Source organism: Mytilus galloprovincialis, chromosome 4 (genome assembly GCF_965363235.1).
Source record: "Mytilus galloprovincialis chromosome 4, xbMytGall1.hap1.1, whole genome shotgun sequence".
Classification (NCBI taxonomy): Eukaryota; Metazoa; Mollusca; class Bivalvia; order Mytilida; family Mytilidae; genus Mytilus; species Mytilus galloprovincialis.
Genome location: NC_134841.1, coordinates 26,082,621 through 26,107,522, shown reverse-complemented (window position 1 = coordinate 26,107,522; position 24,902 = coordinate 26,082,621). Strand labels below are relative to the sequence as shown.

At 31.6% G+C, this 24,902-nt stretch overlaps 1 protein-coding gene across 3 annotated transcripts in view; it reads left to right on the top strand.

Annotated features, from left to right (window-relative positions):
• Positions 1 to 24,902, top strand: part of LOC143071708 (furin-like protease kpc-1) — a 77,921-nt gene that overhangs the window by 31,568 nt on the left and 21,451 nt on the right. For all 3 annotated transcript variants that reach the window (XM_076246200.1, XM_076246202.1, XM_076246201.1), the window contains 4 exons: positions 14,006 to 14,082; positions 21,884 to 21,972; positions 22,736 to 22,908; positions 23,480 to 23,692. In XM_076246200.1, coding sequence (XP_076102315.1) covers positions 14,006 to 14,082; positions 21,884 to 21,972; positions 22,736 to 22,908; positions 23,480 to 23,692 — 552 coding nt within the window. The remainder of the gene's footprint in view (positions 1 to 14,005; positions 14,083 to 21,883; positions 21,973 to 22,735; positions 22,909 to 23,479; positions 23,693 to 24,902) is intronic.

Here is a 24,902-nt window from a genome sequence, read left to right as displayed (position 1 = left end):
GATATTATGCATTATAATAACACCATTTGAACTATTAAACTGCAACAGGAATAGGTCAGTGAACAACTACAAAATTGATCATCTTCAGTAGATTTCCAAAAAAATAAACATGGCCACAATCATCTGTTGACTCCTAATAAGAGTTGGGTGAAAACTAGAGTAGAAAGAGAGAAACTACCAACAGCAAACCTGCAACTGAAATGATTGAAATCTTTAGTCCACTCTTTATAAGATCTGTCTCCTATGAAGGATATTTTTATACCAATCATACTGCTTTTACCTATTATTTTGATAACTGTAGGGAAACTTTTAACAGCAAAAATTACCTGCAAGATAAGATTTTGTTTAACATAGTTTCCATTCAGCAGAAATATTCTCGTTGCATTGTATTAATTTTATACAAATGTGCTAGGTGAGCAAAACAGACTCCTTAGACTCTCTAGTTATTTCAACAAATTAGTCTTTCAGCAGATATCAAAATATCAAAAAGAATGGGGATACTGCCATTCAGAAAATGTATTTATACTGACCCATCATACCGTTTGCTCTTTACATGGCAACAGATATGCATTGCATAAGTAACATAGTTTATTCTTCCAAACTCTATACAGAACTGAATGCAATTATTTCTCTGTAATCAGCACACAAATGATTACCTTATTAAAAAGTAAGGAAAACAGTAAAAATGAAAAAAAAAAAAATCAGGAAAGAAAGATAAGCATTTTATTAGCAGGATAAAAACCAATTGACTTACCCAATCTGTGTTTTGATAACTGGTACATATAATTGAAAAAAAAAGGTTTAAAAATTTACAGAATGGATTAAAATTATTGATTTTAAGTTGATGCTGAATTTTTCGGTACCCTTGGTATGCATCAGTATGTTTGGGTCAGAATAAAAGTATATGCTGGTCTGAGTATAGTTAGATAAATGAAAATACCTCTAATTAGTAAGCTCACATACCCACACCACACATAAAGAGAAAGAGCTGTAAGTGACCTGTACCTCTAATTAGTAAGCTCACATACCCACACCACACATAAAGAGAAAGAGCTTTAAGTGACCTGTACAGTTTTTTCTTAGAAGGAAGTTTCATGATATTAGTAAAGGACCTAATACTGTTGATTTATTATTATTTGTGGGATACCAATTTCCGGGATTTCATGAGAACAGGTGAACCACAAATATAAAGGTACTTTCCCTGCAACAAAATTAATATCAGATAATTCTCCAAATTTCCCTAATTTTCAGATTGCTTTGTGATTATTGACTTTATCCAAACTGTTGATGATTGTAAAAGAGAGGAGAAAGATCCCAAAGGAATATTCAAACTGGAAGTCGATAACAAACTGACAATTATGGCATGATTACAACAAAAAAAAAGACAAAACAACATTACAAAAAAAATCTATAAAAAAAACAACCTTAAAGACTGTGGAACTTGAGCCTCACCAAAAACTGGTTGTGATCTCAGGTGCTCAGGAAAGGTAACCAGAAATGTTTATAAAAATTTGAAAAGGGTTGGATAAAAAATGTAGGTCCTATCCCAGTGTCAAGATTTGGTATAAGATATTTTCCTGGTTATTTATAGAATATACCATAGGGATTTACTATTGTTACTGTCTAGTTTATCCGTCCAGATACTGTTAAAAGTTTCCAATAGGTAGGATGTAGTAATGTCCATTATTAAGAACTTGGCTATAATTTTATTTGTTGAAAATAGATACCATTTGATTTGGTTGGGTCAAGTACAGTTTATATATTGTATGAATTGTATAAATCAACTATTTACAAGGTATTATCTGATAAAATTCCAAAAATTCAAACTGTTCAAATATTTGTTTATCTGTATCTTACTCTCAACAGGATATTGTTAAATGTTGTTTTCTATTACTAATTATAGAAGCAGAATTGAGTAATAATCATTAATTACGTTTTTCTTCAGTTTCATCAGGATTTCACTCCAGATTTTAATCACTGTTGTTGAAAGCTATTTCCATTTAGTTAAATTCATCTGCATGTTTAACAAGCATAGCCTACTCATTTGCTGGAATCTTTTGTGAATCATTAAAATGCTTATGATCACTTTACAGGTCTGACTTGTATTTGTAAGTGATGAAACTTGTACCGACTAGAAGATACTGTTTAATGATAAGTTTGTATGGTAAACAGACTCTTATGAACAAACAAGGAACTGTATTGACCAAGATTCTTGTCTGTGATAAAACACTGGGGCTTTATAATAATGTCGCTGGAGTAGTTAAACAGGAATTACCCAAAATCATGTAATCCAACTGCTCAGAAAACTGACTTATTACTGCGTAGATAGAAGGATAGATGATTTAACATTGCAGAAACAGTATCTTGAGAGGATACAAGAAACTGTAATGACCTATAATGATCAATATATCAAGGTTATCTTTATTCCCAAACTTGAAATTCCTCTTAGTCTCTCATTATGCTGCTATGGTTCTTTTAGTGATATCTTGATCAGTATTGGTTTCCATATCCGGAAAACCCTTTAGAGCAATCATAAGGAAAAAAGAATATTGAAAAAATTGTTTAATAATGACCTGTAAGAATTAATTAAATCTTTAATATTTTGTCAAATAATTTATCAGCTTACAGATACTGGGAGATATAAATGTATATTTTATTTCTACTAAACATTCTAAACATGTTTGATAGATCTGTCCATGAATAAGATAACTTTATCAGTGACATACAAGTTCTAATGTTCTATGGCACTTACATGATAAAGTATCATTTAGGTATTGGCAATGAACTTCTCTTCAAATGCGATGTTTAAATTTTTTTATGGATTTATTTCTTAGATATGCTAATGTCAATGACAATGATTTAGTAAACAAATAAACCAAATTCCCCAAATACTGAACTGGATTTGCACAATATATTCATATGAATAAATGAAGATTTGAAATTAATGTTATTAAATGAGACAGCATTCAAACAACACAAATAACCAAAGACATCTAGACTTCTACATACAATATGTAGAAATTTCAGAGGTGAATACAAACGGCTTATAGCTCTAAAATTGAAGAATATTGTCCTTTGCAGTATATTTCATATGGCGCTAAAGCTTACTCTGAAATAAAAAAAAGTCCTATCTTTTCGAAATTCTAAACTTTTCAACTCCCTCAGGCAAAGTTGACCTTGGATTGCTCAGGCCATTCTTTTTATGTCCTTTTTTGGCATATAACTTTTCAACGGTTCTTATACATTATTGGCTTTCAAGTATTTGACTTTTTAGTTTTCCGGATGAAGGTAAATCCAGAAAAACATTTAAGAATCAGTCAACCAAATTTTTCAAAAACAAGGATCCATACAGTGTGAAGTTTATTCTACCTTTCAAAATACCTCTAAGCCAATTTTCCTTTCCAGATTGTTTCATTATTTTGTTGAAAGGATATTTAATTGTAGCACATAATAATCTGTTATGATAGAGGAGGTGAAAGGGGGTCCTATCTATCAAGCTGTCAGATCTAATTAGCTGCTGTTTGTTTTTATATAATTACAACATACATCACTGCATAGTGTACTCAGTCACCTCTTGCCTAACCAAAAGATACATTCAAATCTGTCATGTTAGAATACAGTAGTACATGGTCCATGTTGGTAGCTCACTGCAGCAGCTAGAATGAATGATAAATAAATTTTGGTCTACAGGTGATGAACAAATTATTTAATTTATTTCATACCTGCATGGTACTCCCCCTGAAGCGAAATATAATTAATTTGACACCTTTAGCATTGACATTTAAACAAATGAAACTGAATAGGAGCCTCCAACATTTGATGTTATGTATTTTCTATCAGGTTGATAATTAAAAGGGCTTGATGACCCTTTCTGATGCACAATAATAACAATTGGCACCTACTGTATAAATAAACATGGTGTTCTGGGATTGTAATTATTACTGTTAAATCTACAAAATCTAGTCACTAGTATAGTTTTGGTAATGATCAGGAACACAGATCATTACTGCTAGATGTGCATTACAATAACAGGAATGTTATTACATGAAAGCTTACATTTGTATGCAATGAATAACACAGGATAACAAAAATACTATACATTTCTGTATGGCTGGTTGGGTTGAATTTAATTCTTTTTGGTTAAGGGTACATCTCTACTGTTAGCAATAATAAGTTTGTAGAATAAGGAACAGTATGGTATGTGTCAAAGAGAACAACTTAACTAAAGAGTAGAACAGCCCATTTTCACAAATGTGTTTTCAACTCAGCAAGAAAATCCCATGTGCAGAGGCAGGCTTTAATTGGTCCCTAAACAATAATGTATACTAGTTAAGCGAAATGGACATCACTCTTTGACTCCTAAACATCAAATGAACCAAAATGATAGGTTATTTGTTAGTTTCATCAGAGATAATTGTCTCATTGGCGATCATATCACATTTCCTTCTTTTCAAATTTGAAAGGTTTTTTGCATTGTTTTTTTGGCATAGTTAGACAAGAACTTTTTTCCACTCTGTAATCAATCTTTATTTTATTGTCTTGCCTTGACAGAGTCAAAAAGCGAGACATAGGTATGTTGTTTCTGGCTTCTGGGACAGTGTCAGCAATGTATTAGTTTGTTATAAGTGTAGTTTATGGTGAACCTCTAGTGGTAGGTCAATCATATTTGCTATGCAGTTGTATAAGCATTGGCGCATGTCATTTCCCTGGAGATTTTTTTGGCCCTGCCCCCTCAGTCATGGTCTATTGACTTTGAAAATTTTGCTTATTTCACAAGTGGTAGGTCAATCATATATGTTATGCAGTTGTATAAGCATTGGCATATCTAATTTCCATGGAGATAATTTGGCTCCGACCCCTTAGTCATGGTCTATTGACTTTGAAAAGTTATATATTAGTTTGTGATTAGGTCAGTTCAAGGGGACTTTTAGTGGTAGGCAAATGTTAATTGGTATTCAGATGTATAAGCATTGGCACATCTCATTTCCATGGAGAATATTTGGTCTCGCCCCTTAGTCATGGTCTAATGACTTTGAAACTTATGTTAGTTTACATGTATTAGTTTGTGATTAGATCATTTTTAAGATGAACTGCTTTTTAATGTTAAGTCAATGATATTTGGTCTGCAAATTTATTGGCATTTGCAAGTATTGTTTCCATGGACATTATATAATACAATGTTTAAAAAGTTATCATGGCTTCGATTTACTGATCGTGTAATTTACCACAAGGCCTTATATGTTTATATGGATCTGTCCCAGAATATTTGTCTAACAAAATCTCCTATGTTACAAATAAAAATGGAATGCAACTTAGCTCAAATACTACCCAATTACTTTATATACCAAAGGCGAGAACAAACACATTTAGAAGATCTTTTTCATATTCTGGCCCGACTTTATGGAATAAACTACCAGAAGCACTAAGACACATGTCAAACATAAATACTTTTAAAACAAACTACTTTAAGTTTTAACTTTAAAATCCAGGAATTATTTAAATAACTATGTATCAATTTTGATTATGTTTTCTTTTGTTTATCTTTGTTATGAAGAAATTGTGTGATGCATTGTGAGTGGAGTGTGAGGGCCTCAAGGGAGAATAGTGTTTGTACTAATTGAGTATACCCTCTTGAAATAAAGATTATTATTATTATTATTATTATTATTATTATTATTATTATTATTATTATTATTATAGCCCCACCCCCTCTTCATGGTTCATTGACTTTGAAACTTTTACATAGTTTACAAGTTAATGTTTTGATTTAGGTTTGGGAACAACTTATAATAACTTATAATAAGTCAATGGTATTTGGTATGCAGTTGTATTTGCATTTGCACATCTCATTACATGGAGATTGTTTAGCCATGTAACTCAGTCATGGTTCATTTACTTTGAATACTTGCATAACTTGTGTAAGATGTTCAAGTATTGCTATTTTGATTTCAACATTTGCATAATCAAAATTACTAAAAGGCAAGACATATATCTCTGTGAAAACAGTTTATTGTTGTATCAAACCAATTTTGAAGACTTTTGACAGCCATACTTATTTGATGATATATTGGACAACTTTTGTTCTTTCTTTGAAAACTGTTGGTATTGATTTGATGTCCAAAGTTCCATATTAACCTCCATTCCTTACTGTAACAGATACTTATGCTTTATTTTTATGACCTTTATTTCATATTCAAGGCTGGATTCCATAATGGCTTACCAGGAAATATTGGAAAAAGATTGTAATTTTCTGTTTGATCCTGTCCTAAGCTGGGAGGAATTATTGATTTGTACTTATATAAAAGATGTTCAAAGTTTTATTTACATATAAAATCTATTTTGTATTTTATCATTTATCACCATGCGGAAAGCACTTGAAGTAGAGCCATTGGCTGAGATCTTGAGAGGTTTTATTTTCTATGATGGCATTATATTTGCTTTATGTCTGTGTATTGTTTTCTTAAGGCTTTTTGTTTCTGATATCAATGCTTTTATGTTTGATATTGAATGTCTATCAGCATGTTGTATAATGTTATAAGACTTATTGAACACTGGTACAGTTTTTATTTGACTGTGATTAATGTTGATTACAGTTTTTCTGTCTCCTTTGGTACATTTAATTATAAAATCACAATTCATCTTGTCATTGTCATTAAGAACCAGCAGTATTGTTCTTGTATTGTGTGTCAAAAGAGGATGTAAAATTGTAAAGCATTATTCATTTAGAGTAAAGCAATTCAACAAATTTTATCTTTTCGAAGGTTAACATAAACATGCCCATTGATGGTAGTTCAACTGAAATTATGAATCACATATATGTTTTTGTTAATTACATTGACTAGGTGTCAATATGTGAATGAAAAAAAAATCAATCATTTTCTTAAAATGTAACTCCTGTAAAAAAGGCCAAGGTATAAATTACAAAAATAGTGGAAATTTTTATCATGCCTTGTGAAATCAGGAGATCCATATTCCTAAAGGAAGTCTGTTTATTGGATCTAAGTATGTGATATCAGTGTATCTTACTGGGTAGTATCTATACAAGTTATTCCTCACAGTTAGTTTAGTACCTTTGGCTCAAACTACTAGCTAAGTACTATGTACTTATATTTGTAAGATGATAATTCGGCAGACATCTATATCATCAATGAAAGATAAGGAATCTTTTTTATGGGCAAAGATGAGAGATTATTACAAATTTAATTGGTTTAACTAAATGGTTAGCTTTTATTGTAATTTATGTAGATTTGTGTACAGTTTTATCGTTCAAGATGCTATTCTCAGCATGGCATGAGTAGGAACCACCATCACATATTGTAAAGGTTACTTTGATAGTGGGCAAATTCCATACAGAGTGGGTACTTGTTGGTCAGTGGGAAGCTATTTGTTGGAATCTTTTGATGTCTTGTCTGTGAGGTTGCTATAACGATGGTGCTTAACACATAAATATATCTCTTTTTATTGTTATTTTCTTGGCATTAAAACTATACTTGATATATGATTTTATGTTTAAGACCTATTGGTGGCCTTTGGCTGTTTTCTGCTCTTTGTTCTGGTTATTTTACTTTGACCCATTTCCGTTCTCAATTTTATAAGAACACTAGTCAATATGAAACACACTCTCGTGGAAAAGACACAAAAATACATTAAAAAACATGAAGCAGAAGTCCCCCCACCCCCCAAATAAAATGTAAGCATAGACAAAACCAAAGAAAACGAGGTTGCTTTGATCAATCTGATTAATATCAGGTCTTCCACACCATTTGGTCCATTACTGATTAATGTATTGATATGAATTATTTATGTGTATGCTGTTCTGCTTTATTTTATCTTCATACAGTGTACTTAACCCTTCTTATGAAATTTCATAGAAATCCATTTGATAGTTTTTGAGGGGTTGAACTTGCAAGTTTCATAAACAAATGAACAGTTGTGGGGTATAATATAAAAAGATCAGTTCAATATGGTTAACCAAAATATCTTTATATACTACTAAGAGAGCCTTCAGTAAGTGCAGTTGTACATCCTATCTTTGTTCCAGATACCTATCTTTTTATTGATAGCAGTATACCATGAAATCACATTCACACTTTGGTAGGGAACAGAGCCAACATAGATAATGTCCTCTCATAAAAAAATCGCTAAATTTTCTACATTTATCTTTGCACTCTTATTGTAGATTTTATTTTTCTTTGATATTTAATATCGCCTGCATAATATAGCATGTCTGCAGGTTGTATTCACAGCTTATTAAAGATTGATTCATTTGTTTAAATAAGATATCCTTCCCAGAAATTGTAAAAGGGAAGGAAATTATTTGGAAATATTTTAGTCCTAATTTTTTTTAATCTTTTGTAAAATATAAAAGTTTACTTTGAACTTTTATAATGACAGGTGTTTTAGTTTAAAACAATGAATCTCTATTCATTCAGGATGTAAAATCTCAATACTTAAGCTTCCTGATCTAATCTCTATATCTATCTGGTCTTGTAAACAAGCAAGATATATCACTGGTCTTATAAACAAGTTACAAATATTATATAACATTGAATAAGATTATATTGATCTAGATGATGTCCAGACATACATTAGTTATACATACGAATATTAGTATTCATTAAAAGTCACAGACGAGGTTGATTTCTTATAAGTTATAAGGAATGAAATAATTGATATTAATGAAATCAATTTACAAGTAAGAGTAAGGTCAATAAACCATATTAGTAATAATAAAGTCACCACCGCCCAATGACTAGATCCGAAGCTGAATCAGACATTTTTTTCCATCCCTTATTAGGGAAATAAATAATGTATAGATTACTGATACTTAATGATTCTGTATCTGAACCATTGTCATCACGAATGTATTATATTAGTGAAATGCCATTTTGAATCAGCAATAAAGATTTTCAAGGTTAAATCAATTTCCTTTCCATTAAACTCATCTAAGTAAGACGGTGATATAGTACTGTTAATAAAAAAAATTAATGTTTTTTTTTCTTGTTTTTTATGCTGTATTATTATTTTTTTTTGTTTTTTGTTTTTTTAGGTCATGTTTATAAATATGGTAAAATGGATCTAAGTTAATCTTTAGGAAAAAAAAGTTTGACTGTTTGAGAATTAGCAATGTTGCTTGCCTCCTATTTGTTTATTATGTATTATCTTATGTACATCATGATTTGATTTATTAAATATACATTGTTTAAACCAGAATAATTCATATGTGTGAACACAAGAGAAAACAATGTTTTGATTCTTAAATGACTTCCTCAGAATACTGGGATTTGTATACTCCTTCATACCCTTCTGTTGTGCCATTTTAAGCAGTGTCTGGATTTCCTTGGAGTTATTCCTGCATTAGCATGAGAGGCTTATTATGAAAAATTAAACATTTATGTCATATACATATATATAGTCCAAGTTTACTTGACATAGAATGACTACCGATGCTTTTCTTTCTGAACGTAATTTCCATTTGCCTGCTCTGTACTTTAAGTTCTAATTATATAAGAACCTAATGTCTCCATTACTGTGTATGATTATTTTGTTTGACCTTTCAAGCTTTTAGTCTCCACAGGATTGATTATAAATCTGTAACTCCTCTGTCTCCAGAATCTATCTAATTGGTCATTACTGATATTAAAATTGTCCATTTAGAACTGTTTGTCTAGTAGATATTTGATAAGCATCATACTTGTCATAGGATCATTTCTGTTGTTAGTTATCTTGTGTTGTCCTGACCTTTTGTCATTGGTGTAAAAACACATGTGACCAAGTACAGTAGAACTATATTATAATCGAATATGTATGATTATTGAGTTGGATGGCTATTGAAAACCTATTTTATTGCTCCATGTAGACTTTGATTTTCCCATTACTGTATGTCTGTTTTAGCGAGTGTGATTTGTTTTGACTGACATATTTAAAACATATTGTATTGTCCTATTTTCCATTTCTATTTCGATCATATTTCGCCTCAGTAAATCTACAGCAATTGATCCTTTACTTAGATTTTCTATTTTGACCTTCATCAATGTCCTATGTTGCCATGGTACAGAGTGGATACTTGAGAGATCAGAGATATAATTCTGGAATTATACTTCTGTCCATGGAATTAATGATGGTAGAAATAGATTGAAAATGAAGTTTGGGTTTATTGTAGCAAGGAAATACCAATCAAGAAGACCAACCTAAATTAATGCTGCAGAATAAACATCAAAGTATCAGTAACCTACTTGGGTAATCTACATGAAACAAGTAGGCTTTTCTTTGACTACAAGATAAACTTCATGTTAATCTGCTAGTAACAATTATCATCACACTTACTGCCAAGATCAACACAGGAGCATCATCACTACTCAAAGTAAATGTTGAAGGACTTCTCAAGATCTTTACTATCAGCATGACCTAGCAGATTATACCATTCACTGTAGCTACTTTTCTAAGACGTCACGGCAAACCTTTGGGAAACTATTAAGGAAAATACTATCATCACTTTATATACTGTTTTGGCAAGCACAAATATTGTTTTGATACTGAAGTTATTTTCAGGGGTAATTTTTATTTTTTAATTGCCTTCTCTTACGGGACATCGGCTTTTCAGGGAGTTGTGATTAAAACTTTAGAAATTCTGAAACACTTCACTTAAATTCTTGTTGACAGTAAACCTTTTATGCAGTGTGGAATAAGTTTGAAAAAATATATTTATCATGCCCCATGACCAACGTATCGAGGCAAACATTGAAAAACACTTAACTATATATATAAATAGCAAAGATGTGTGATGTAACAATTACATCTTTTGTTATCAACAATTGTTTCTAGTAAATATTTATACCCCTCAAGGTCTTTTCTGTTTTAAATTATGTAAGCAGATTATACTAATATAGATTATAACGTTGATATAGAACTTTATCAGACCAGTCAGCTTATGAAAACAGGCCAATCTTAGAAAAGTATCATCTTTAAAGTCGTCTTATCACCTTTTGACAACCTTCTCTTTTTTATATCTTAATTCAAATTTAAATTAACCTGCCTAGAGAGATTTGTCTGGATGTGAACCAAGAGTTGTTGATAGAGGGTGATAAGATGAAAGGAGCAATTTCTGTATTCAGTAATGCAAGTATCAGTATATTACTTGATTGTTGTATGTCTTATCCAGCATATAAACAACCAAAGAACTTGTTGTATGTAATAACATGTTACATAAGCAAATAGAAAATCATGTTTTATATGAGAAGCTTCAAAGTATTACTGTTTGTATTATCTTTTGGCTTTCTCCAGTAATCGCTATTTCAGCGTTTGTAGCACAATTAAAAATTAATGATGTAAATAATTGATCATTATGTAGTCATTGGTGATAATTGAGAAAACATCTTATTACATCGGTAAGTGACGAACTCTTGGCGATATATAACCGCTTTCACGGAAATATTGCTTTGAGCAGAAAGGCAAAAAGCGGTTTCTCTCTGTATGTGGTTTTTAACGTAATTACAAAGTAATTTACCTGAAACTGTTGTTTTTCCAGTGAAAACAAAGGTTGGTTAATCATAGCTTTAATAATGAAATAGATAAGTCATTACAGATTCCTTGCTTCAGGAAGACATATGAATAGTTAAGATATAGAACCAGAGTTGTTTAAACTATTGGAATCAGTAGGGTGAGGATAAGAGGTGTGTTGAAACAATGTACTGCTCAAGAACATGAAAAAGATTAGAATCAAGAAATTTGTTTATGAAGAGTGGAAAAGCAGAAAGATTTTTATTTGCTATCTTTAAGTATTCTTTATTCAATCACTACAAATAGTTTAATTATTGTTTCACTTTGAAGAGAAGAGGGACTCTTCAGATTTTATATTAAGATTTTAATATCTACAATAGACTTAAGATTTAATATAAAGATTTTAAGATCAGCAATAGACAGCAATTATCGTTTTCAAAAGATTTTTATAATTTATTTTTACTAAATATTGACAAGTTGATAGCTTAGAAGATCTATAATTTATGATTTCACCCCTACAAAACAATGCAATTGAATACAAATAGTAACCTAATGTACCATATTTTGATTTTCTGTTGTGAAATTAATTTCCATTTTGAAGACAATTTTAGTTATTGATCCATCAGTATCTTCCAGCCTTAACCATATAATTTCTTGCCTTGGAGATGGGGCAATTTATCATGTTTGACAGAAAAATCTATAGGAGTACCTCAGACATGATGGGTACAGAATATTGATGATACGTTATATGTTGGTTAAAATGTCTCCTTTCTTATAGACATGTCAGGTCTTATAAGTGAACGGAATCTTGATGGTAAAAGTTGATGTAGAATCAGAGAAATTTTAAGGATCCAGTTAAGTGCTTGTAAAAAAATTGAAGTTGAATTTGTTTATATAACTTGTTTTTCATCATTATTTTGTGGAAGCATTCTTAGATTGTATTTGCAAGGAAAAAAAAAACAACAATAAACAAAATGAAATTTTTTTGTTAAATTTCAGAAAAAAGAAAAAGATGCAATGTTTTAATAATTCTTGTATTTTAAGAAAGTATAGGAACTAAAAATATAACTTACTCATAATTATTTATTAAGTTATCATGTCTGAAAGAAACAAGGAATTTTGATTTGATTCCTTAGTCATGTTAGTTGTACACCACAAATGAACTCAGAACAATACTATACATTCATAGAATGAGCAGGTTTTTGAAATCTTCATCTTCTGTATACATTATCAGGACTATTTTGGTAACATAATTGACTGTTTGACCTGAGAAATCAGTAAATTAGTATCAAGTGTTATAGAGATATGACTGCACCTATCCATTGAACTCTGTTTAGATAAAACATCTTTACTATTTTTATATTTTATTGAGTAAAGACAAACAACAGATGTTTAACCCACTCTCACCCATAGTCTAGTCTGCTTTGTTAAGTACATCAGTATTGTACACCTTTCTATTTGGATAGAAAACACATTATTGACAAGGAATCATGATTTGATATTAAGACATTATGTCTTATCTAAAGAACTGATCTCTTGTTTGTTGAAAAAATCATCCTTCTGGGATCTTCTGCCAACTCTAATCATAGTGAAAAAAATCAACACATAATCATTTTGGTCATTGACATCTCTATAATCAGAGATAAAAGTGCTTTTTTGTGATAATTTATTATCTCAGTAAAAATTACCTCCCTTCATGTTGCAGAAGTTGACCCATCAGAGATAGAATTGCTTCTTTGTGATAATTTACAATCTTACCAAAAATTACCTCCCTTCATGTTGCAGAAGTTTACCCATCAGAGATAGAAGTGTTTCTTTGTGATAATTTACAATCTTACCAAAAATTACCTCACTTCATGTTGCAGAAGTTGACCCATCAGAGATAGAATTGCTTCTTTGTGATAATTTACAATCTTAGCAAAAATTACCTCCCTTCGTGTTGCACAAGTTGACCCATCAGAGATAGAAGTGCTTCTTTGTGATAATTTATAATCTTAGTAAAAATTACCTCCTTTCATGTTGCAGAAGTTGACCCATCAGAGATAGAATTGCTTCTTTGTGATAATTTACAATCTTAGCAAAAATTACCTCTCTTGATTTGGTAGGAGTTGCCTTTGTACTTGGAATAATGTACAGATTCCCTGTATGTCATTACAAGAGTTGTATTACTTTGTGATCACCCCCATCCTTTAGTCTTTGGTGAATAGCTGTCTTGTTGGCAATGATAAGTACCACATCTCCTTATTTTCATGTATGAGACTTTTATCATTATCATGAAAGTATGAGATTTGGTAATTTATGATAGGTAATCTCTTCCTGCACACAGTTCCTTGAGTATTGAAGCATAATTTTTGGATAGATGAAAGATAGCTTTTGCCATCAGCTGCCTCTAGGTATAACATTTCTTTCCTTTGTACGTGGGACATTTAAATATAGAAATTCAAAAGACCATTTCTGTTTTACAAACGAAACTAATTAAACCATGTGTCTATTTTTATTTTCACAGGATAGTCAAGCAAGTTATGATGTTAATAATCATGATCCTGACCCTCAACCAAGATATGATTACACCAATGAAAATAGGTAAGAATTTCTATAACAGTCAACCAAGATATGATTACATAAGTATTTTTATATCACAATCAACCAAGGTTTAATTACACCTATGAAAATACCTAATATTTTTAGTTAACTAAGATATAACAACACACATGAAAGCATGTAAATAGTTATGTATCAATGTTAACCATAATCTGAATTCACCGATGAAAAAAAGTCAACATTTTCAAATCACAAACAGCAAAGACATAATTTATCTTCTTAAAAACAAATAGGACAGCCATTTCTATGACCGAAATTCTAGGAGAAAAAGAAAATAATTTGCTTGTCTGTTTATTTCCAGAATTAGCACAATGAGTAAACTTAAAGATTGATGATCATAAATTACCTGTCTGTTAGTACTAACAGTACTTTGATTGATACATTCTTTTCACAGTCAAGGTTGACTAAACATTCCAACATTGAGGCAAAGCAAAACAAAGTATTTAGACTTTTCAGTATTCTGTTAGTTTCTATGTAGTAGAAGTATAAATAATACTTATATGTTTGCTTTTACTGGAGTTGAGCCAGTAATAGTACTATCAATTAGTACTAGCTGATACCAATCACCTTTGGCATCCATAGTATTTGATTATTTATACCACTATTAACACTGTTCTAGTACTATCTAGCAGTGGTGCTTATTATAGAGATAACAAAACTTGTATCAGTAAAACTATACAATGGTTTCCAAGATTTATCCTTTTTCTTGAATTTGCATTTGATATTTGGTTCGTGACACTACATACCCAGTATGTTAGGAGACGAACATGTTTTTTTTCAACTACCCCACCTACCCAGTGTCACAGTATCTTGGTGTCCTAGTGTCAAGTTAGAAGGTTAACAGTAGTTTGTACAACCAACCCAATTTACCCTGAGTTGCAGGATATTGATGTCCGAGTGTAAAGTTAAAAGGTAAACAGTTAAGTTTGTCCAACCAACCCAATTTACCCTGAGTCACAGCATATTGATGTCCGAGTGTAAAGTTAAAAGGTAAACAGTTAAGTTTGTCCAACCAACCCAATTTAACCATATTCACAGCATATTGATGTTCGAGTGTCAAGTTAGAAAGTAAATAGTTAAGTTTGTCCAACCAACCCAATTTACCCATATTCACAGCATATTGATGTCCTAGCGTCAAGTTAGAAGGTAAACAGTTAAGTTTGTCCAACCAACCCAATTTACCCTGAGTCACAGCATATTGATGTCCGAGTGTCAAGTTAAAAGGTAAACAGTTAAGTTTGTCCAACCAACCCAATTTACCCATATTCACAGCATATTGATGTCCTAGCGTCAAGTTAGAAGGTAAACAGTTAAGTTTGTCCAACCAACCCAATTTACCCTGAGTCACAGCATATTTATGTCCGAGTGTCAAGTTAAAAGGTAAACAGTTAAGTTTGTCCAACCAACCCAATTTACCCTGAGTCACAGCATATTGATGTCCGAGTGTCAAGTTAAAAGGTAAACAGTTAAGTTTGTCCAACCAACCCAATTTACCCTGAGTCACAGCATATTGATGTCCAAGTGTCAAGTTAAAAGGTAAACAGTTAAGTTTGTCCAACCAACCCAATTTACCCTGAGTCGCAGCATATCGATGTCTTGAGTGTCAAGTTAGAAGGTAACAGTTAAGTTTGTCCAACCAACCCAATTTACCCTGAGTCGCAGCATATTGATGTCTTGAGTGTCAAGTTAGAAGGTAACAGTTAAGTTTGTCAAACCAACCCAATCTACCCTGAGTCACAGCATATTGATGTCTCGAGTGTCAAGTTAGAAGGTAATAGTAAAGTTTGTCCAACCAACCCAATTTACCCTGAGTCACAGCATATTGATGTACTAGCGTCAAGTTAGAAGGTAAACAGTTAAGTTTGTCCAACCAACCCAATTTACCCTGAGTCACAGCATATTGATGTCTCGAGTGTCAAGTTAGAAGGTAACAGTTAAGTTTTTCCAACCAACCCAATCTACCCTGAGTCACAGCATATTGGTGTCCTAGTGTCAGACAAGTTAGAAGGTAACAGTTAAGTTTGTCCAACCAACCCAAGCTACCCTGAGTCACAGCAAATTGATGTCCTAGTGTCTAAATTGGAAAGGAACCTCCAGTCTTGTAAAATGAATTGTTTATTTAGATGCCAAATTAAAGAAAGTCAAATTCAAACATCATAAGACTTTGTTACATCAAAGTGCTCTACAAAATTAACCTTTATGAGAACAGTTGACGCTTGAATTTCAGAAAGTCATAAAATATATAAATTTTAAATGTCCAAGCAACAATAAGCAGCAATGAAGTTGCCATATTTAGCTGTCAGCACCAACATTTTTTTCAACTTCTAGTCCACAGACCTATAATCTAACATTTTCATTTTTGTCTCCAAAAAAATGTTCCCTTAGGTCTACTCTCTCGTGGAAGGAAAAGTCACTTCTTCTTTTCAAAATTCTAGAGTATGCCCTGATGTTATCTATTTTAACAATGTTTTGTAAATTAACCAATGGTTTTTTTTAAATAAACCATTGGATGTTTTTCAGCTCTTTTCAGGTACAAGATTTAATGCCAAGTATCATGCTATCTTAATTCTTGAAAGCATTTAAATATACAGTTAACAATTTGCTAATGTTGGAATTCCCATCAAAGTTTTGTAACATGGTAGTTAAATATTTATGGAGATGTATTGTTCTAAGTAGATAAATGTTATCTTATCTGATCTATTGATAGAATGCTACAAATAGAAGGAAAAATTGACTTTTTTATAATGGCATGCAACAATTGTCTAGGTCTTTCTATTATTGAGATCCTATTCACCTTAAATAGAATTAATTTGTTCAAAAGCCCAGTTGATTCTCATTAGCTAGAAATGTATAAACAAAAACTATAATGTGCTTATAGTGTAATGGACTGATTGCCTTCGTCAGACTTTTTTCTCAATAATATGAATACCATATATAGAGTCACCATGGGAACACAAACAGTGATGAATGTTTTTAAAAATGTGACAAAAATTGTCTGCATTTTATAATTGTTAACAAGTCAGTAGTATTGGGCACAGGATAGTTGCAGGTATATATTTCTTGTTTTTTGTATGGGACCGTTGGTTTTTCTGTTTGAATGATTTTACACTAGTTATTGTTGGGGCCCTTTATAGCTTGCTTTTCAGTGTGAGCCAAGGCTGTGTGTTGAAGACCGTACTTTGACCTATAATAGTTTACTTTTACAATTTGTGACTTGGATTGAGAGATGTCTCATTGGCACTCATACCACATCTTCTTTTATCTGCATACTGTAGGACTTTGATCTTTTTTAACATCAGAGATTGTATAATAGTTGATAAAGTTGTTTGTCTTCACATCTTCAGATGAGTATGTAGATTATTACAAGAATTTGTTGCTATTTTAGAAGAGATTTGTCTAATCGTTGTAGAACATCTGTTATAATGTCAGACAATAACATGTATTTCACCACTTGTGTATTTAAAGACTATTTTTGGAGTGGAGAATATTTGATGATTAAATGTTTTATAGTGCTTGTGTATTCAAGACACTATTTAGGGTTACTGGTATATAGTTTAGTACCAAAGAATTTCTCTAATACAGCATACCAAAATGTGTTTTAGCATTCTAAATTCTCTAACTAGTGTTTATACCATGTGTCAAGTTTGTAATGTTCCTGTCAAGTACCTGTACCATGTGTCAAACTCTAAATTGTACCATGATGCCCTGTTTCAAAATCTAATGCATTTTGGTAACATTTTCACAAGTGTACACCAAAACATTGTGATTGGTTTAAAAGTTCTAAACAATGCTAATTCAACCAATGACATAACGTTACTTTAATTTTGGTGTATGCACAATGAGATTACCCATAGTCCTTTAGATTCTGGAAAGGCAAATTGACAAGTGTTTGTTCCATGTGTCAACCTTTTAATAATCATGTGTCAACCTCTAAATTGTCATGTGTCAACCTCTAACTTGTCATGTGTCTAATCTGTGTATTGAAATTCTTGACAATACCGTTAATATTTGTATATTACGAAGGCATACTGAATATTTTATGGAGGGGACCAACCTATCAAGCTCTAGATTGTCTGACAAGTGTCTTTATCATGGATTTAACTCTGAATTTTCACCAAGTGTCTATTCAATGTGTCAAGATTATGATTGTCTCTTTTTCATCTCCCCTAGAAGAAGTCAAGAGGAGAGGGGGGGGTAGCATTAGGCTTACTTTTTCTGGCCATAGTGAAGGTGTCACCAGTTTGTTAAAGCTTGAGATTAGATCAGTTGAAGAAGAATCATTAGTGTCCTTAGCTTGGTGTTTTTGACGTTTATCCTTCACTTCCTATATCCTTCATACAAGTTTAAAATGAAAATTATTTCAAATTGTTTGATATGCTGATACAAAAATAAACAAATATGAAGGACAAAATTAAATAGCTCTGACATAACTTAAGCAAGTTTAGTCATTCTTTCTTTACATAAATTTCAATAATGCTCCTAAATACTGTTTCACTTTTGTAAGCATCCCTCACTTGCTGAACATAAATAAAGGCAACAGTAGTATACCGCTGTTCAAAACTCATAAATTCATGGACAAAAAACAAAATCGGGGTAACAAACTAAATCTGATCTTTGTTCTCTATTTATTCCAACCATAACATGTTATCCAAACTATATATTAAATGAAATTATTTTAGATAAGAAAGAGATATAAAAGTAATTTTTTATGGTCCGCAACGAAGTTGTCGGTGCCATATAGTTTTACCCTTGTTCGAAATTTCCTCTTTCCGTCTTTCCATTAATCCGTCATTTGCAACAAACCATTATACAGAGTTTTTTTCTAAACGCCTTCAGATATTGGGCTGATTTTTGGTATGTGAGTTACCTATGATGAGTTACAGATCAAGTTTAAGTTTCTTTCCGCTCCACTAATTTTTGCCGAAATTATGGGCTTTGGACTTTGAGAAATTGTTGAAAATCACAGTTATACAGACTTTTTTCTAAATGCTTTCAGATATTGGGCTGATTTTTGTATGTGAATTAACCATGATGAGTTACAGATCAAGTTTAAATTTCTTTCTGCTCCACTAATTTTTGCCGAAATTATGGGCTTTGGACTTTGAGAAATTGTTGAAAATCACAGTTATACAGACTTTTTTTTCTAAATGCCTTCAGATATTTAGGGCTGATTTTTGGTATGTGAGTTAACCATGATGAGTTATAGGTCAAGCTAAAGTTTAGTTCCGCTCCGCTTATTTTCGCTGAAATTACGGGCTTTGGACTTTGATAAATTATTGAAATTCACAGTTATACAGATTTTTTCTCTATTCCCCTCCAGATTTTGAGCAGAATTTTTTATATGTGAGACTACCATCATGTTTGTGTCCACATGTGTTGATATTGAAATTGCAGATTTTTCAACTTTTTGGGACGTGGCCATTCCTGTCGCTTTGACACATCTAGTTTTAATATTGATTTATAACTCAAGTATTTGTATTTTTTCTGGCCTGTTTTTTTCTACAAAAGAATTATGAAATTATAACTTTGACTTGGACAAGTAACGATTATTGCCTGCTCCAGATGTACACAAGACAGATGTGTTTACTTAGATTTGTGGTGTTTGCTGTGAGTGCTTTGTTCATTGGTGGGATGGGGGCATATTCTGACATGTAAATTTCTTATTACCAATTAATGTTCCTTTTTATAAGGCTCTTCACTTTTATTTTCTGGGAGGTCTTTTCCATTGTATTCAATCTAAGTAGACCTCCAGGCTTGCAGTGAAAATTAGTTAATTTCTAATTTGAAGCTTTTTAATTTAATACTGTGGTTTTTTTTGACATTATAATAATATAATGAATACATATCTCCTGTGAATTAAAATATAAAAAGAAAAGGTTTTCTAGGTGGTATTTTAAATACGTCAAAATAGCGGGTATTTTTTATGAATTAAAATTACTGTAATTACAAACTCATGCAGGTAACAAGAGTACAAAGTGCCTAATTATACTTCCTAAATTACACACAATTTAATTGTCATCCAAATTGATGTCTTAATAGTTAGAGAGAGATATTTTTTCCTTTACATCAGGATTAGGTGTCAAAAATGCAAACGAATATGATATCTGTAAGATCCATTTATTACTTATCTATATAATCTTCATTCCAGATGAAATTTCTCAGGATTTATCTTAATCATTAAAAAAGTCATGGCAAATAAGAAGTCCTGACTATTCTCAGGTGTATATCATACTGTATTTATCAAGTGTCAGATTTACTGAATGACACAAACAGTGTTTAGTACAAGATTGTGGTTGCTCGTTAGACAGATGATTTGTATTTTAGTGAGTACCTTGACCTCAGACACCTTGTTTGGGATAATTTATAGTCCTGCTGACATTTGTAATTCAACTTTTCGTACCTGAACAGGTGAAAGGAAAACATTAGTGTTAGAAATGCTATAAAGTGTTTTAGGCCAGTAAAAAAACCAGTTGCATTGTATATAGATTACTCATTGTTTTTTTTCTGTGTTGGTATTCAACAGTTTGGAAATAATATTTTGCATAGAGGTTCATTTTCTCACAAACATAAGGTTATATGGCATTTCAGATACCTCATCGCTTATTGACCCCTGGTTTATAGTCATTTACACCAAGATGTCATTAAATGAAATTAGAAACCTTGCATTTATCATTCTTTTCAATATCATATATGGTAAAATCTAGTGAACACAAATATCTTTGGTGATGTTTACCCAGAACACAAATACCTTTGGTGATGTTTACCTAGAACACAAATACCTTTGGTGATGTTTACCTAGAACACAAATACCTTTGGTGATGTTTACCTAGAACACAAATACCTTTGGTGATGTTTACCTAGAACACAAATACCTTTGGTGATGTTTACCTAGAACACAAATACCTTTGGTGATGTTAACCTAGAACAAAAATACCTATGGTGATGTTTAACTAGAACAAAAATACCTATGGTGATGTTTACCTAGAACACAAATACCTTTGGTGATGTTTACCTAAAACACAAATACCTTTGGTGATGTTTACCTAGAACACAAATACCTTTGTTGGTGTTCATCTAGTAAACCCAAATACCTTTGTTGGTGTTCATCAAGTAAACCCAAATGCCTTTGTTAGTGCTCATTTAGTAAACCCAAATACCTTTTTTGTGTTCATCTAATAAGCGCAAATGCCTGTGGTATAGTTCATCAAGTCATATATACCTTCATTGGTGTTCATCAATTAAACAATATTTCCTTTGTTGGTGTTCATCTAGTGAACACAAATACCCTCGTTGGTGTTCTATTAACATAATACCTATGTTGGTGTTCTACTAGTAAACACAATTTCCATCTTTGGTGTTCATTAAGTAAATACATCTACATTTGTTGGTGTGCATCAAGTAAACACAAATACCTCCGTTGGTGTTCATTTAGTAAACACAAATACCTTCTTTGGTGTTCATCAAGTAAACACAAATACCTTCTTTGGTGTTCATCAAGTAAACACAAATACCTTCTTTGGTGTTAATCTAGTGAACACAAATACTTTCACTGGTGTTAATCTAGTAAACACAAATACCTCCGTTGGTGTTCATCTAGTAAACACAAATACCTTCTTTGTTGTCCATAAAGGAAACACAGATACCTTCTTTGGTGTTCATCAAGTAAATACATATACATTTGTTGGTGTTCATCATATTATTATTGTAAGAACTTGTTCTTTATTTTTGGACCTGAAAAAAATTGGAATGATACAACTTCATGATGATACTTTTGTCTTTTCAGACATGGTACGCGGTGTGCTGGTGAGGTGGCAGCACAAGCTGATAACCATATGTGTAGTGTTGGAGTGGCATATAATGCCAAAATTGGAGGTAGGTACAGGTGACAGCACAAGCTACATACCATATATATTGTGTTGGTGTATCAAGCAGTACCAATTTGAAGGTGCATAGATTGGATCTACTTAGCTAATTTTATTGTAAAATTATTTACTTTGATATTTTATACTGTTAGTGATTTTAAGATATTTGAGATAAGATGAAAATATTTTTTTAAAGAGTGATTTAAATTGGAAGGTACATGATAAAAGAAAGCAAACTTACTTCAACTTGATTTTTTGAAATGATTTTTTTATGGTACACTTGAATCCTACATTACAGTTTCAGAAAAGTACAAAGTTTGCTAAATCCTCCAAAAAAAAAAATACATTATCGAGACACCAATCAAGAAACATGATGAAATCAATGAAGAAAGTTTTACTTTCTCTTTAGGAATATGACAGTTGTTATTCATTCGTTTGATGTGTTTTATCTCTTTGATTTTGCCATTTGATTAGGGACTTTCTGTTTTGAATTTTCCTCAGAGTTCAGTTTTTTTGTGATTTTAGTTTGGACTGATCTCTCTGTTAATATTTAATGGAATTTTAGCTGTTAGGTTGGGATTTTTCAGAGACTGTAAGGGCATTGTTTATGATGAATTTAAGGTGTTAGGTTGGGATTTTTCCAAGTCAGTAAGGGCATTGTTTATGATGAATTTGAGGTGTTATTTTGGGTTTTCATAAGCAGTAAGGGCATTATTTATGATGCATATACACTAATTGATCTGATCCTATGTTTATTTTGATATATTTTTTAGGAGTGAGGATGTTAGATGGAGATGTGACAGATTCAGTGGAAGCCACATCTCTCAGTCTTAACCAACAACACATCCAGATCTACAGTGCAAGCTGGGGTCCAGATGATGATGGAAGGACTGTTGATGGACCAGCCACACTTGCCAGAAAAGCTTTTTTTGATGGTATCACAAAGGTATACCTCAAGCTTACTCAGTGATGTGTACCTCCAAAATGATAATAGTCACTTGTATTCAGCTTAAAAAAAGAATATCAACAAAGCAAAACTGTAAATTCGGAAATTATTGCATGCATTTATTGTTGTGATTTTTGAGAAAAAAAATGGTAAAAAATGTGAGATTGATTTTTTGAGATTATAAGAAAATTTGCATACAGTTGTATCTATCACACTCTATCATATTATTTTAAACATTTTAAAAACCTCACAATAATTTCTAAATCAACAGTAAATGTGTAATGTTTCAAAATAAAAGCCGGTTTTAATTGGGCACATAGATGTTGGAAATGATTATTATTGTTTTGGTCACATATTATTTCTGTTGCAGATAGGAGAAGGTTTAAGTTCCATGTATTGCCATTTTCTATGAATAAAATTGATAAGACTCTTTCAGTTTTGCTACTTTTTAGCTGTGGATAACAGCATTAATTGTGAAGAGTACATTTCAAGGGATAAAAAGGTTTAACCTGTATGTTTGGAATGCTAGTTTAAGTATTGTAGGTTGTGACACCTGTACATTTCTTTTTAGGGAAGAGGAGGTTTAGGCTCCATATATGTTTGGGCCTCTGGTAATGGAGGTCGAGATGGAGATAGCTGTAATTGTGATGGGTATACAAACAGTATTCACACTCTGTCTATCAGTAGTGCGACAGAGTATGGAAACATTCCATGGTACTCAGAGGCATGCTCTTCCACATTAGCAACGACTTATAGCAGTGGTTCAGGAGGAGAGAAACAAATAGTAGGTTTTAACACTGTCCATACATCATTTGAAAGATTTAAAGATTTATGGAAAAAATAGATTCACTTTCAAATCAGTGCTTTTAATTTTAACAAATATTAAGAGACCTGTTTTACAACTCCCTAACTTGGCCATTGTTTAGGCCACCAATACTAAACAATGAATTAAAATAGAGATCAGTTTGAGTGTTCTCTTTATGGTTGCATGTCTGTGCCTAATCTGTATTACAATTTTCTTGAAATAATAATAACAGCAGTGGAGAATGCGAAAACTTTGAATTTAGATGTGGGAAAAAAACAATGTATGTGCATATAGATATTGGTATATTTGCTTTAAAGATTTTGAATATTGGTTTATTGGTCTTAAAGAGTTGAAATACACAGTTATAAATTTTTGAAGATTATCAATGACACTTTTTGCTAAACTTCATTATGGAAAAAGTTAATATATGATTGTATACATTTTGTCTCAATGTGACCAGATAATATGTCAAAGAACCCAAAATATGAAAAATGAATATATTTAAATTACAATTCAAATCTTATTCCCTTGAAAGAATTTATACAAATTTCGAATTCTGAAAAAAAGATAATTTGATAATATTATATAGACAAAAAGGTTTATTCGTCATAAAATGTCTTTGATGTTTTATTATATCTTCAAATTGAAGACTTTATAACTTTGTACGGGATATTTTAATCCGTGTATTGAAAATTCAGATGCTATTCAGTTGAACGACAATAAAATAAAAGTAAAAATCCTAGATACAATTACGGACCAAGTGATCTATTTATAAAATTGATTTCCCTATGGGAAGCTAATGGGTGTGCAATAATTATCGATATTTATCATATAAAAATGTTATTGATCAGCATTGTACGGAGAAAAATTCATGAGAACAATATAAGAGTACCCTGGTGACTAGAGTGTTAATGATTTCATATACAGATAACATTTATAACTAATGACCTCTTTATTCCTTTTACTTGTTTAAGTTACTTACTAAACTTTTTATATTATTTTTTGTAACCATCAAATGAATTCTGTTGTTTCATTGAAATACAGCATTAGGAAAAAGAAATCCAATCTTGTTAAAAAAGACATGTAGAAAGGAGGTAATGAAATATCTTGTGGTTTTGATCCTCTCTGGATTGAAATCAGGGAGGTCACCTCTTTTAATGTCAATTTTATCTGGTCCCAAGAAGGACCG